A 15,761-nucleotide genomic window follows, 5' to 3' on the forward strand; every position below is an offset into this window, starting at 1 on the left:
GATAGGGACACAGGTCTGAGCCAAAAGGCCAAAGTGACTGTTTACTTACAAATGGCTGTCTCTACTATACTGAGGAAACTAATAAACACATAATTACATTTTAACACAATGAGCCTTTTGACTAGCAGCACAGTGCAGACAGGACCAGACACACAGGGCAGCGGCAGGCGTGTGTGTGTGTGGGTGCGTGTGTGTGTCTGTGCTGTTCCTGATGGCACAAGACACTGACTGAGTAGTTGATCAGTCTAACACTAAGCCTGCGCTCTGTCAGCTGACTCTTCTAAACTAGGAGACTTGTCTGTGTGTGTCTCCAGGGCAAGAGGCCTTTCTACTGTATTTCTTTTATCTTCAATGTCATCATGTATTTCAGAGAAAAAATACTGACTTCATGGTCACGACTGGAGACAGAGAGGCTACAAGACGAAATACAAGAGAAGAGCAAAACAACAAAATTGTCCGACATGCCTTAAGAATTCATATTTTCTCGATCCTTTGTACAAAATCGACAACATAAATAATAACAATAATAAAAATAATAATAATTAACAATATAATGGAAATTAAATGCCCTGAAGCACTGTTCTGTATGCATGTCATAATAAGGACACTGCTCTGAAGTTACATGAGATTTTTTATCTGGGTATATGGTAAGGCAGGGATGGGTCATCATTTTGAAGTAGTCATAAAATTATAAAAGCAGTTTATGCAGCTATCATCCTGTCTCTAATCAAAACATTGTTCCTTATTTATATTGGTGCTTTGTAGTAAGTTATACTACGATCAGCAGAAGGAGCCTTTAATGCACCTCAAAGCTATATAACTGTCATTGAACAACAAAAACAAACAAATGCATTTCTACTAGCCCCAGTAAAAATGTGTGTGTGCTGGGTTTGGATTTGAAAAGATCCCTGTCATTTTGCTCAAAAATCCATCTCTACTTTGAACTTGTCTAGGCAACATAATCTCACCGTTTCCTCTTCAAATAAGCTTGACCTAGCCATCCTAGCCTATGTTATTTCTGACATATTGAATCCACCCATCATACGCAGCCAAATAGCAGATGCTAATAAACTAAATGCAGCAAGACCCACTTTTCGTCCCACCCATCTTAGCCTCACTTAGATGGTTGTCTGTGAGATCAAGGGTTGACAATAACACCCGCTGTCTATTCAAATACTTGATTCTCAAAAATAAAAAGTTCAGAGTCAACAGGACTCACACATACACACACAACGGACTCTCTCACACACACACACACATGCAGATGCTCCACACCAATAAATCTCCTCACACCTGCAGTACTGTCTATCTGACCTTCAATTTGTCAGAGGGAATGTCAAACACTGATTACGATGTGTCGCTTTCACCTTCCCTTTTTTTACAGAAGCAGCACAGTGTTGAAATTCCAAAAGCTCTGGGAACAGACGCACAGTGTAATTCACATCACATTCGATGAAATACGATCAGGTTCATGAACCAGCTATGTGTGTATTTTCGTTGGGAATTTGGCTCGGGAGTGGCAACACAATTATGAAGACAGCTCGGTCTAAATTACAAACTGTGCTACGCTGTCAGTAAGTGGAAGGCATACATCACAGAGACCACTGCTCTCCTTTACACTTTAGCACTTTTCCCTAAAGTGCTGAATGCACCACTGGTAGTTGGCGACTTACATACAGGTCATTTAAGTTTCAACAATAATGTAACATGTGCCAAGGAACAAAAGGCTGCACATGTGTGGTAACAACTAATATCCTACTTGTCATTTTGACTCAGCAAGCCAAGTTTTATTTCTCATTGGTTACAATAAATAGGTTATTTTCTCAAGTAATAAAAATGTCTCATAATTGTCTTGATCCCCGAGCAACAACAAATCAGTCAACAGTAAAATTAAGTTGGCAATGCCTAGAGCTATCAGTTCTATAGCAACAAGAGAGTGTGTAACAAAACCCCCCAAATGTCCTAAATAGGATCTTGGAGGTGGAAATGTGTGTATTGGTATTGTTCCCAGTACTGGTGTGCTTTGTCTTACAGAGCAGTCTTTTATTCCCCCTTTCGTGCCTGAGCAAAACCTCATGGTCCCGTGGACAGGCTGAGGTTGATCTAAAAACCCTATTTCTGTGCTGGAGTTCACATTCAACAATCCCCTTATGAAGTGTTTCTATTGCTCTGGTCACATTTTCATAGCAGTGTTTGGATGACAGCATGAGTTCAAATTAAAAGCCTTTGTCAGTCTTGACCGGCCAATCTTACCTGCAGTATTCAGTGCCATTGGTAAACGTCAGACATGTAGCGTTGTTAACACACGGTGCTTTATTATCCACACATTGCAGACCTGCAAGAGACAAGTTAGAGAAAGGACAATCAGAAGCAGTTTTCAGACATGGACAAAATGGGGTCCAGAGTTTGCATTTCACAAATGCAGAACGCAGCAGGAGATTTTCCAGTCATACGTGTTCACAACAACAAAGCATCTCTGGAGTATTAAAGTAAGGGTGGCATGGCATGCAGGAGGTATGACCCATGAAATTTAGTTTTGAGCTTCGTGTCTGTCACGTATTAGAAACACATGCCCACTTGCTTGCAGAGAATCTCTAGGTGTGTTCTCACATGGGCTCACTCGAACATGATCCAAGTGACTCAGACATTTGCGTTCTCACATACAGCCCCTCAGGATAATTTCAGGAATTAAGTGCACGTATAAAAGCAGCTACAGATACACTTCATCTGCTTGAAGTTCAGTCAAAATTTCCATGACACCAGTTAGTCAGTAGTATTGCTACCTAAGCTGATTTAGCTATTGAGTAAGATATCTTAACACAATGATATGCTTTAGTAGTTTCAGAAAAGTCTATTTCTTTATTAAAATGCACAGATTTATAAATTGTGAAAATGACTGCTCCCTGTTCAGTTGGTTATCTGCTCTGTACAGATGATATGCAGTTTCTATAATATGTTGATCTTGAATTGCTTGTTCAATGGTGAAATCCTCAGGCTTTATAGCTTATACCAATAATTATGGTTTTATATCAATAAATTACCAATTTAAGTTACTCAAAAGATAATTAAAAGCTGGGTAGCTTTAGCGTGCAAATGCTGGCACTACTGAAAACTCATCCAGGGTTCACACTATGGATTTTTTTCCCTACAGGACCTATCGAATTCATGTTCACATTCCCAACCAATAGAAATCCAGGTTTGGTGCTTAAACCGTACCCCTCTGATGGAAACCACCCAGTCTAAAGGTTTCCTCATTTCCTTCATCATTCTGGAGATAATGCAGAGGGTTCACCACCTATTTAGCCAACTATGCACAGCCAGCTAGTGTTCACAGGGCGGCTGGATGGGCAAGACGATAGAGATGAGCCTTGAAGACAACAAAACCCAACTATCCCCCCGCCAGTGAGAGACTCACAGCCAGACACACGAGGTATTGTGCTGCTTCCAAGGCGCCAGAGACACATGGCTCAAGTGTTCTTCACACACACCATGCCGGCCCAACATGCCAAACAGAAGTGTGGTCTTTATTCAAGTCTTTGTTTATCAATGTGATATGGTAGCCATTTGAAGGAAACCACAGTTACTATATGATTAATTAAGCAAAACTGAAAAAAAGTATGGTTATTAAAATCCCCTTTTTCATTAATGGCCTCACTTGTTATAGTGAGTGGTTTTGTAATGTATAACCACTCTATCAGAACAGTGCTCTTTTTGACAGAACTGAGGGGAGGTCAGCTGATTTCGAAGAAACGACAACAATATCTTCAAAAACCAGTCATTGCATTACAGGAAGTGTGCTCAGCTGTGGTGTTACTTCCTGCGCCTAGATTAATCACAGACTCACTCATGTTCAGGAGTCCTTTAGGAGACACGTTTACAACTAGTAACTCCATTTGATATGATTTTGAGGGGTTCATAAGTTGTACACAGTTCAGTTAACTTTCAGGGTCCACTCTCTGAACTGGTCCTATTCCAGAGTGAGAGCACACTAATGCCTTCCAGCCAGGCTGACAGACATAGTTCATTAGACATGGGGATACCATACATAAACCACTGTGAAATTCCTAATCCCAACAAGCATGCGCACACACACACAGTTACAGACACACACGTCTCTATGCCCTCTACTGTGCTAAAGTGTGAGTAGATATCAGACTACGGCTGCATTCAAGAGACCACAGAAAATGCTGTGCTATTTTAGGATTTGTACTGAATGGACATATAGTATGCACAAATGCTACAAGTCAGTACATGAAAGTAATGCAGATATAATAAAACAATGTAGACATTCCGCATACGTTAAGTGGAAATCTTATAAATGTTATGTTAGCTATGCTTTTACTGTTCTACAGAATACATCATAAAAAGAACAACAAATTGCTGTACATTAAATCTGAGCAACACCATAGGATGCCTGTCATCTAGCTGTAAGAGACAAGAGAATGGCTGAGGGGGAGGAGATGAGGGGAGCTGAAAAGACCAATTCATCAGACAGGGGTAGAGAAGGAACTGAAGCAACTGAGCTGAGACCGGAAAAGGCTGCTGACGCCCCCTGACTTGTTTGACGAGCTCACCATACACGCTGTTGTAATGCCAGAGACATTACAGACCCAATGATCTTACCAGATCATTGGGTCATTGTCTGCCTCCTATTACGCCACTTAAATACTTTAACACACACATGCAGACATTGACCAATCACAGTAATCGACCTTCACCAGCCTGGCCCCATGGGAGCTACTACCACAGATAAACTAAGTAAGACTGGTTCACACGCATTAAAATGACTGAACAAAGTTTCTCAGTCAAACTCATATCAACAGCATTGTATCCTCTCTACCTAACTGTTCTCAAACTTAACTATCAATGAAACGTGGACAGGAAAACGTTCCAGGAATGAGAGTCTTGATAAGACTGGATCGACAAAGTCAACAGTGAAACCACAGCCAGATGGTGTGAGCTGAGAGGAAACATACACAAGTTACCTGACCAGATGATTTCTAGCCTTTGGACCCTTCCTGTTCAACAGTCCTGAGGCCAAAAATATATGCATATGTATCTTTGTATGTGTGCATGCATGAGTGTGTGTAGTATCAATAAACTAAACGTTTTTGGATCTGCAATCGATACACAAAATATAGGAACATATCTTATATATTACTGCCGGTTCGGTTTTAAGATCACAGTAAGTTACGTTTTCAGTACAGTATAACAAGGGAAAGAAACCGTTTCATGAATTTTTTATTTATGCTTATTCAACCCTTTATTACCTAAGTAATTTTTACAAAGTAGAATAACAAAATAAACACTCTTATAAGTAAATAAATAAAATCTCCATTATGGTGCAGCATGTAAACCAATTAACTGTACTTAAACTGCACCGGTCAACCAACTTCATCCTTCACTAAAGTTGCCCTCTGAATTTTAGATGCACACAAATAAGTTCTGCAAGTGAACTAGCTGTATTCGTTCGGTACACGTGCGTACTGAACCAGAAGGCCCGTATCGGAATGTTTTCGGTTCGGATACATATACCGTATCACCCCTATTGGTCTGGGATACATTTTCTTGGTTCCTGCTGTTCTATCTCTCAGAAGCTGTGTGCGGGGGGTAGGAGCATCTCTCCCTCGCTATCTCTTAGTGATAATGAAGGAGAGAAATAGTCAGTGTGGTTACACTTCATTAGAGTCGTTGCTCTCAATGCTGGTTGCTACAAGTGCAACAATTCTGAATTTAATGGTGGCAACAACTAGCATAATCCAATGGAATGGAAAGGAAAGGGTATGATATGCCTTGTAACTCTTGAAAATGTAAAACAAAAAAAGCAACAGTGGCCTGTTTCCCTTGGCACGAGATCAAACAAACACAAGTTTTGGATGATATATAGCTTTGCCCTTTATCAGTTAAGAATGAGCTTATGTCACCTGATGTGATCTCACCCAGCCCTTGGCTTTGCTAGACATGTTCTAGTATTGTGTGTTTAAGTTATTGCACTTACAGGATGACGGCGTTTAATTAAGTGTAAATTTCAGATGAGTTTCGTTGATGTGCCACACCCCGAGGCAGTGCTTGTGTGTGTCTTGAGCACTCTGCATCAACTCCCTGCAGGCACAGTGGGTGTGTCAACTGTTTTAACCTTTCATTGTGACAACAGGATGAGGCATGGCTACAAATAAAAAGAAGGTAAACATTGAATTAATTTGATCACAAAGCAGACGGGCAAGATAACAGATGCAATAAAGAACGTATTTATAAGATATCAGAAACCTATGTGGACCAAGGCAGCCAACACATCCAACCTGGCAAAGAATCCAGGGACACAGGATTCCCCGCTGTGTTCACCACGAGCGAGTGTCTATGGGTTGTCGAAAAAATCACGTGATCTCTGCAGCGAAGTTAATACGTCACTTGCCTCTGTTTGTGCCCCAGCTGCTCCACCTCTCGCCTAAATAATACGGAGGATTTGTTGCTGTTGCGAACGCTTCTGTGCAATAAAAACCTCCTGCTGTGTTGTGCATGTGTTAAAGATAAACTCTGGGTAAACTTCCTAGCCTATTCATATAAGCCTAGCGTTACAGGTATGGAGTTTGTTTGTTTGTGTGCGTGAGTTTGGCGGGGATATCAAAAACACACCCACACTAGAAATTCAAACAATAGAACACTTCTTATAAACCTGTACACCACTGGGAAAAATCCATAGGAGGTATGTTTAGACATGCATGCTGCAGGGGTCATGTGATGGCAATATCAGGTATCAGGTTTTTATTAGCCAAGTAAGTTTGCACAAACAAGGAATTTGACTTGGTAAAGTGGCTCTCAGTGTGCTTACACAGAATACACCTCACAACACAAAACAATAAAAACAGTGCAACGGTCTAAGAAAAGAAAGTATATACAAGGAGGAATACCTATATACAGGAGCTGTGAATTGTAACACAACAACAATAGTGCAAAGAAGTGGAGAGTCCAAGAAGTGCAGGGATAAATATTAAACGGTATGAGTATGACGGTTATACAGTACGGGTGAAATAAATAAATATGATTGCGGGAGTAATTGTACAGTGGTTATTATAAAGATCCAGTATATATCAATGACTGAATGACAATCATTAGATTAGAATGAATTTTGTCGAAATATTTATGACAATCAATCTAATAATCATACCATCCTTCGCACAGTGAAACAACTGGACAGCCAGGCTGTTCAAACCGGACGAGCAGTTCTCTGCGCCGTGTCAACCCTTTCTCCGCTAGTTGTTGATTGCTACGTTCAATGTACGGGCTCGAAGGCAAATGCTGATGATCTTCACAAATTTTCGGTCCATTTACTGAATTATGAAAACCGACCTTTCAACTTGGACAATCGCCAGTGCTCCATACAGTCTCTAAGAGCTGCTAGTAAAGTTATAAAAGCTTTGTCTTGTTTTTATTATTATTAAAAAATAACTATTGTGCATAATCAGAGGCTAATTATTATTTCGCTTTTTAATTAAAATGTTCACTTTACACTTCTAGAAGCATTTACTGAGCTGCAAGAGAACCTTGCATTTTGACTCCAGACTCCATGTAAAAATAAGTTTGGTTGGTTTTGTTATTTTCCAGTGAAAACCTGTGAGGAACTGAGAACGCTGATGCTTAAGTGTAAATAAACCAAAGAGAAGACAGAAATCACAGCCGTTGAAGGTCTAGACGGGAAAAAAAAAATGAAAGGGGCCGTCTGGTTGTTAGTGTTCAGCTGGCATTACGCTGGATCCTCCCTCAACACTCGCCGCTGCTTTGTCACAGACACCGAAGCAGGTCCCTAGAGGGATGCAGCCATGTCGTAAGAAGAAAAAAAGGAAGGGATAGGCTTTGAGCTAAAAGCTGTGGATTGAGATGGGGAAGTAATTCTGAAAGTAAAGACAAAGACTGCACGCGAAGGGGTGTCCCTGAGCCCTGGCACACATCCCATACAGCGCAGGGCAGGAAGTTGTTCGCGCTGAGTGAGGAAGTAACCCCATTTCCTGGAATTGCTGTACAAGCCTTTATATCCAGCTGGCCAAAAGAGTCGTCATGGTAACTTGCAATAAAATACCCTTAGCTCAGCATGGAAGGAGGGAGACAAGGCTCAAACTAAACACCATTACCCTGAGGGAAGCAGGCCCACACAAACAGCAGAGGAACCGGGAAGACAATCTAAGCTCGGGCTTTTAAGGCTTTAGTCTCCCAGGTCAGCTTCAGTTTGAGGGCGGTGACTTACGGCATGAAACAGGTCAGTGCCAACAGAAACAACCCGGGCATGTGATTACTAGGGAGCATCCAGCTGATCTCTTGGATCTTTATCAGGACGTATCACAGATTTGTTAATCCAACAGTATCTGTATAAAACGATGATTCACTTCTAAAGCTTTGCACCTGCTGTCAGAAACGCTTGACTGCCTGAAGTTAAAACAATGAATCCTATCAAATAGAAATCCACAAGTGACCCACAGAGTAGCTCAAGAGTTAAAATGCAGCCACAAGTTTTGATTGATGAAAATGAGGTAAAGATGGAGGGCAAAATCATGATTGCGACAGCCCTAGAGCTTAGACCTTCCAACTGAGATTTGTTTTCCCCGCTGTTGTAATTACTTGGAAAAGTTGGAGGTAGTAGTTTGGGTCTCATTTAAAGCTGAGTGTATCGGGCAGGGCTGAGCTGTTTTGGTACAGCAGGACGAACTTCTGGCTTGCAGGCTCAGTGTGTGGTGTATGTGCACGTCTGTGTGTGTGTGAAGGGTTTTTACTGCATAGAGAATTGTGAGATGGCCGCTTCTGTCCAATTTCGTGCTGTCTCCGCCTCCAGACAAAATGCTAGTAGTAGTTTTCAGGGAAAACATTAAGGTGAAAAGTTCGGGACAGAATCGTATTTGTGTCGTAAATGGTTTTTTCATACACGTTTGGATCGTAAAAAGTTTTGTTTTTTTTAAAGGATTTTTAATGGGCCGATCAGTAATTTGCTGCTCTTCTGTGTCTCCTTCATTCACATTGCCCCCGCCACCTACTTCGGCTCTCAATACATTGCCCAAGTTTACAAATTATTTTGCTTTTACTCAGTCGGAGTTTACACATGTCAGTGTCATCAGACAAAAAATCTTGTGTGTGTGTGTGTGTGTGTGAAAGAAAGAGCGACAGACAAAAACATGGAGTGCAGACCAGACATGGCAAATGAAGGGACTTTCCCGCACTCACTCATATCCAAAGTTATTTTGCTTTCAAAACGTTTTCTTTGTTATTATAAAGAAGTCCGGAGTTTTGTGACTTTTTGAAATAGTTTCAAATCTAGTCTGTATTACTAAAGATGTGCCACAGTTACTGGAACATTCATACAAAATTAAAAAAACATATCCAATGATGCATTAGGATATCTGAAGATAAATCAGCAACTCACATTACTACTCCAACAGCACTAAACTGGCTCCTGACATACAGGCTGACAGGGCTTGAAATGACTGTGGACAATATTAAAAACATGTTATCCCATTATGTTCTTATAGAATTGTTTCAGAAACATGTGGAACAAAGTCAAACTCCCTTTCATCCAGTTGAGTCAACAATTTTGTTCAGTGTATGATTTAGTATATTTCGGTTTATTTCAGACGTCATGCACTGATAGATTTTAGTGCAATTTTATGAGTTAGCATCTAAAAATGAAAACCGATTACATATTACTTCTGGTATCCTGGTTTAGCTAAACATAACAACAATTTTTTTTCCTCTTGACAAGGAAAATAGTCAAACTCCATCTGTCTATTAGCTGTACCACTTATCCTTGAGGAACTCACAGGCTTAAGCCAGTCCCAGATGATTTTGGAGGGGTTCACCTCGGACAGGTCGCCAGTCAATCACTGGGCTGACATAAAGAGACAAATAACCATTCACCAGAGTCCCCAATTAACCTAACCTGCATGTCGTTTGACTGTGGGAGGGAACATGAAAGCTCTGCACAGACGGGTCCCAGCCAGATTGTACGTTTGAACTCAGAACATACTTGCTGTGAGGTGACAATGCAAACCATAAGCGTTAATCAGAGAATAAGTTGAAGGAAAACCGGTTCATCGCGGGTTGGCAGAGAGTTAGAGCAAAAGGACTACTGCTTGACCACAGCCCATCAGTTTCTATGCCCTGGACAATCTTTAATGTCAAACTCTATGTTTTAACAAGGTAGTTCTGTTTCCCACCTACATAAAAAGGGGTTGGGTTAAACAGATTCATATCCACTCAACTGAGACTGATTATAAGCTACAAGTTACAACTGGTTGTTAAACACAGGACTAAATTATTGCTGCAGTTTATGATTACAAATCATTTCTGCAGTTTCCCTCCCTATCCTCCTCCTCCTACCTGATGTGCCCTGCTTGGTTCATTGCTCCATGCGCTCTGCCTGCCTGTCTCCAGGATTACGGGGCGGCATGGGCCAAGGAATGCGGGCGGCGGTAATTCCCTGTTAATTTGCTAACCTGTTCAACAGTGCAGACACAACGCTCTGTAATCCCCTCGACCTCCACCGCCGCAATCGCTGCCTCCTAACAGTGCATGTGATTCATGCCTGGCCTGCACCTAGCTTCATTCACATTTCCACTGGTATTTCTGTAACTGTGAAGATTTGACACTCAGAGCAAACTGATCAAGCAGGTAAGGGTGGCGTTAAACGCACAATCAAGCAAAAATGGTTATAGTCCCACAATAATGACTTCTACCTGGTCTATAGGTTTGAATCTATTCTCAGACAACTTGGCGTCAGTGCACACATGCACTGTGTGTGTGTGCATGAGAATAACAACACACATATATCATGGGTGAAGTCCCACAGTCCAACCCACTCACCCGCTATTTCACACACACATTATTTACAACTCTCTCCAACTACGGCCAACAAGCATGGGACTGAAACACATGTGGCGGCCCGGCTTTTTTAACTACACTACTAATCAAAAGGGTGGAGTTGGCTGAACTTAATATAATCTGAATCATGACGAACACACTGGAGAAATGGCAGATTTATCTTGCGTTGACTGCAGGGTGCAGACGAGAAGAGATAAGAGGGACACTAGAGAAAAACTTAGGAGGGAGTCACAGAGAGGATCTCTTAAGTCACATTAATAACAGCCACAAGGCAGCGGGTAGATCTGGAGGTCAATAAATAACGCAGTACTGTGGGAGGCTCAATAAATCTCTTTGTCTTCAAAGTGCAGTGTGGCGCATATAAATCACATTTCACACCAGGCTCCATCTTGGGTCAGATGCAAGTAAACCATGGGAAGCACAATTGCTGGCCTTTGTCAATTGCAATGCAATACGTAGACACACACGCAAATAGATACACACACGCATGTCAGCTGTCCGCACTGGGCAAATATAATGCAACCATGCACAAGCCCACACCATGAGGCTAACACTCAGTCGTGTGCCACAAAGATGGCACCTACGCTTCCTCGAGAATCAGATTAGAGTGAGCTGCAACACTGGATTGCAGAACAATGTTAACAGTGTGTCTGCATAAACAATAAAATTATGATTTAACTGTGTTAAACAGTCCTGGGCTATTTATTTTTTTAATGATATTGAATTTGTGTTTACATACCAGATAAAAAAAAGGTTTACCACACAACTTTATGGTATTTTTGGCAATCTTCTGGCTAAATATGTGGTCCTGCTTAGGTTGCGGTCAAACCTTTCACCTATAACCAAACTGAGCTGTAGTGCACTAAACTTACAGTTAAGCATTAGTTATGAGTTCCTTATGTTCAGCAGATTGCAGCCATTTTCTGACCCATGATCATTTGCCAAAGCTAATTGTCAAGTTAAGGTACTGCCAATTCAAACCTGATGCTTTACATTAAACATGTTCAACCAGCAAACATCTGGCAGGCTTTTAACGTGAAGGTGCTACAGGAAGTGCAGCTGTTTTGCAAAAGACTGCAAACTATTTATAGTATCTGATCAAAATTGGACAATACAACGAGAGACAGAGATTTACGAAAATATTTCAAATACTGCAAATAAATTATGCCCACAGTGCTGTCTGTAGGTATTGTACTGCAACATGGGTAAACCCAGAACTTCCTTCTTGTCATCAGAGTACAGAGCCTTCTTACTGGTCATACTGCGCCATATGGGACACCAACTTGTGCCTTGTATGTGTCATAGTCACTCACGGTGCTGTCCCATTCATTAAGACGTTCATCATTAACATAAGGAAGAAAAGATAGGTGAGGATGGAAAGGGGAACAAAAAGAAAGAATATCATGGTGCACAAGACATGTGTGTGTGTGTGCGGGCATGCGTGCCTGTGTGTGAGAGAGAGAGAGAGAGAGAGAGAGAGAGAGAGAGAGAGAGAGAGAGAGAGAGAGAGAGAGAGAGAGAGATTGAACGGAGAGAGGGAGGAATGTCAAACACCAACAACATTCCTGTGCTTCTCCTTGCACTGCCTGCAGCACTTTTACTTTGTCTTTTTGTCTTTTGTGTGACTTCTCTTTTCATAAGTCACCTATAGTCCTTGAAAAATAACACGAGGGAATAGGAGGACTGCAAATATCATCTCTGAAGGTACAAGGATTAAAAAAAAAGACCCTAAACGATAAAAGGGCTACAGGTTATTTATTACTTCACATTATCTCTCGGAACTGCCAGCAGAACCGAATCTAATTTAGGTGAAAAAAATATATAAAACCGTGTCCTGGTTGGCTAAAGTCTGGACAAATAAAGCATAATAATATAATTTGTAAAAATAAAAAAGTCAAAGTAATGTACTGTTAAATTAACCAATTTGTATGTCCTTTTCTAAACATTTTGCATATTTGGTTATATATTAAGAAATCTACATTAGAAAACATATACAAATGGGCTTTCAAATATTGTTTGCGATGTTTGTTTGTTTTGTAAATTACCTTCCATAAGTTAGGCCTATATCAGGCATCATGCACATTTGCGTTACAGTTTAATGACAGCATTATCGGCCTTTCAATACATCCATCAATCAACTCTCGCCATTTGGTAATGTGGGCCACAGTGCACACACATATCTATTTGCCATCTGTACACAAAACAACCTTTCACTCAAGAATAATTCCTCACCCACTGTGAGCTGACCCATGGCCTAACCATGTAATTTAGGTCCAACCATTTAGCTCTAATTAGAGGACACCAATTTGTGCTTTACTAAAGACAGATGCACCAGGACCTGAAGCAATTATCCCTCCTTTTAAAACACACATAGACACTACGAGCAATTCTAGGAAATAGGTTCAGTGCAAGTTCCTCATTTAGTGATTGAGATCATTTTCAATTATTTTTAGATCATTTTGATAGTTGCCCATTTCTTAAACACACTCCTTCCTTATTGTGTCCTGTTTAGTGGATTTAAAGTGAGTGTCGACTACTTGTTTTGAAAAATTGACCCACAAATCTGAGATGGGGAGAGCTTTGAAGGGAGAACAGAAAAAAGTAAGTCAGTCCCTGAAACTCCATGAAACCATCATGGTGGATATTTGCCCCTTTTGCCCACATTTCATTCACCTCCTCATCCCTGTCAGCCCCTCGTATCCAGCCAGGCAGTCTGAACAAGTAAGAAGTGTCCATTTTGAATTCTTTCTCATGCTCATGCTGTTCAACATCTGGGCAGATGTGCGGCGCAGAGCCTCCGACTGAGCAGCCTCCACCAGCAGGCCTTCAGTGCTGCTGCTCATCAGACCTTGAACCTCCGGACTTTCACACAAGTTAGCTGCACTTTTAAAAAGTGCGAATTCCATGATCGTCTTTCAAGGTGTTTTGGTGTGAATGATGAAACAGCAGCGATAACATTGAGAGCAAATTAAGGAGGAGTGTAAATGTGTTGTCATAGTAATTTCAAGGTAACTGTGTTTGCATGTTCCAGCTAATCACCACAGTTTGTCTTTTATCTAAAGTTAGCAGCAGGGACTATTCATGATAAATCTAAAACGAGCTAACTTTCTTGTTAGTTCAAAGCACCTCAGCCGCGCAGAGCAAAGAGATGCGACGCCTGCTCCGTCACAGAAAAAAACAAAAACGCGACCGTGACAAGTTATGAAATATGGGTTAAAAAAACAACAACATCATGATTAAAGAAAACACAACTTACCCAGAGCGAGGTGGGCGAAGCACAGGACGAGGACTAGTGACCTGCCGGAGGAGAACCCGGGGATGTGCTGCATGTTTGCTGTAAAATCCACATAAGGTCGCCAGCCCGAAGCTGAGCTGCCTCCCGGGACGGTTCGAGGACAAAGTGAAGAGGGACCGAACTCTCTACGGAGGAGAACTACAACATGTCCGAGGAGGTTCGACTCGAGTGACGCGGACAACACGGAGCCTTTTCTTGAAACTTGTCTCTGGTGCCACGGAGTTGAAAACTCCTCCAGCTCCGATCGCTCCTCCGCCTCTGAAGCCGCTGAGCGCGCAGACGCAGACGAGCGTATCCTTCCGCTGGGGTCCCGCGGGGATCTATCGTCGAAGCTGGAAAAGATGATTGAAGAGGGTTTTCTTTCAAGAGCCGGTGTCAAAATGGAAGTTTCTGCTATCGCTTTTAACAATAACAACTTTTAACGCCCTGTGTGTTTGTTGAGTTTTCTGTCTGCGAGCGATGTAAAATAGACACCACAGGTTTTCTTTCTCGGTGTCGTCGCGGCGGAGGAATTTTGTTTCTCGTTTCTCGACTTCTCTGAGACTGGAATGAGTCAAAATTAACCCGTTCACTGATTTTTACTCCGTTCTCCTTCCTCCTCTACACGAACTGCACGTTTCCCCCCCACCGACATGTGTCTGCACACCCACTGCTCTCTGTCGCTGGTTGTTCCACACATCACATGCAGATGCCCCGCGGCAGCTCTCAGGTAGTTTGGGCACAAGGTGTGACTTTGAAGACCAGAACTTCCACGGATCTCCAGAGAACCTCCAAAACTTCACTCATGGATGTTTTTGTCATGTCACAGACTCACATAGGAAAGCAAAGGCCACAAACAGGAGAGTAGATCACTGTGATATTGATGCTTTTAGGTTTAGTAGACACTTTCTCATCCAACCTAACTTCAAGTTAAAGGTTTTATTAACTATTAATTTGGTCTTTAAGAGTCATATAGTATTTCTTAACGACGTTGCGGAAACATTGTAACTGTCCTAAAGTTATGAATTATAATGATGTCATTTGTGATAAATGACAATAGATAGATGCCATAGAATTTAATTGTTTTATTTTTTTTTCATCAGACCTAAAATTATTGGTAATCAGGGGTGGACTGGCCATCGGGCATACCGGGCATAATCCCGGTGGGCCGTTGACCCAATGTGGGCCGGTCTGGTCCGCTATGTTGTTGTTTTGTTTTTTTTCTCTTCTTCCTCTCTAAATTCCCTCCAATTGGGCCGGCCAATTGGCTACAGAGGGCTAGCAGTGTGTTGCCAGCATCGACACATATTATTGGTCTATTGTTTGTCATTGTCAATCAATCATGGGCTGACAGGCTCAGAGAGCCCTGACAGTGCTGTCAATCACAACACAAACCAGGGTGGGGCGGGACCTCATGGCATTGGCGGTGGGAGTCGCGGGACGGGCTGCTGCTGAAACAGAAACTTAAAATGGATAATAAGAGTAAAAAACGCATCGGGGAAAAAAAGCAGAAGTCTCTGGAGGTGGAGGCTGCTAAATGTGCCAAACTGACGGACCTATGTGGTGCCGGGTTCACCAGCCCAGCAGCAGCAGGTGCGCCGGGAGACGAGCGAGGAGGACTCGACAA

General features: G+C 41.8%; 1 protein-coding gene across 1 annotated transcript in view; it reads right to left on the reverse strand.

Moving 5' to 3' along the window:
- Window positions 1–14,441, reverse strand: part of notch2 (notch receptor 2) — a 43,947-nt gene extending 29,506 nt beyond the window's left edge. Inside the window, exons 1-2 of the mRNA XM_061078769.1 lie at window positions 14,117–14,441; window positions 2,254–2,335 (exon numbers count right to left, since the gene is read on the reverse strand). Of these exons, the coding sequence (XP_060934752.1) occupies window positions 2,254–2,335; window positions 14,117–14,189 (155 nt within the window). The 5' untranslated portion in view covers window positions 14,190–14,441. The remainder of the gene's footprint in view (window positions 1–2,253; window positions 2,336–14,116) is intronic.
- Window positions 14,442–15,761: the final 1,320 nt, after the last annotated feature.

The sequence above is a fragment of the Limanda limanda genome, chromosome 9, assembly GCF_963576545.1.
Source record: "Limanda limanda chromosome 9, fLimLim1.1, whole genome shotgun sequence".
Taxonomy (NCBI): Eukaryota; Metazoa; Chordata; class Actinopteri; order Pleuronectiformes; family Pleuronectidae; genus Limanda; species Limanda limanda.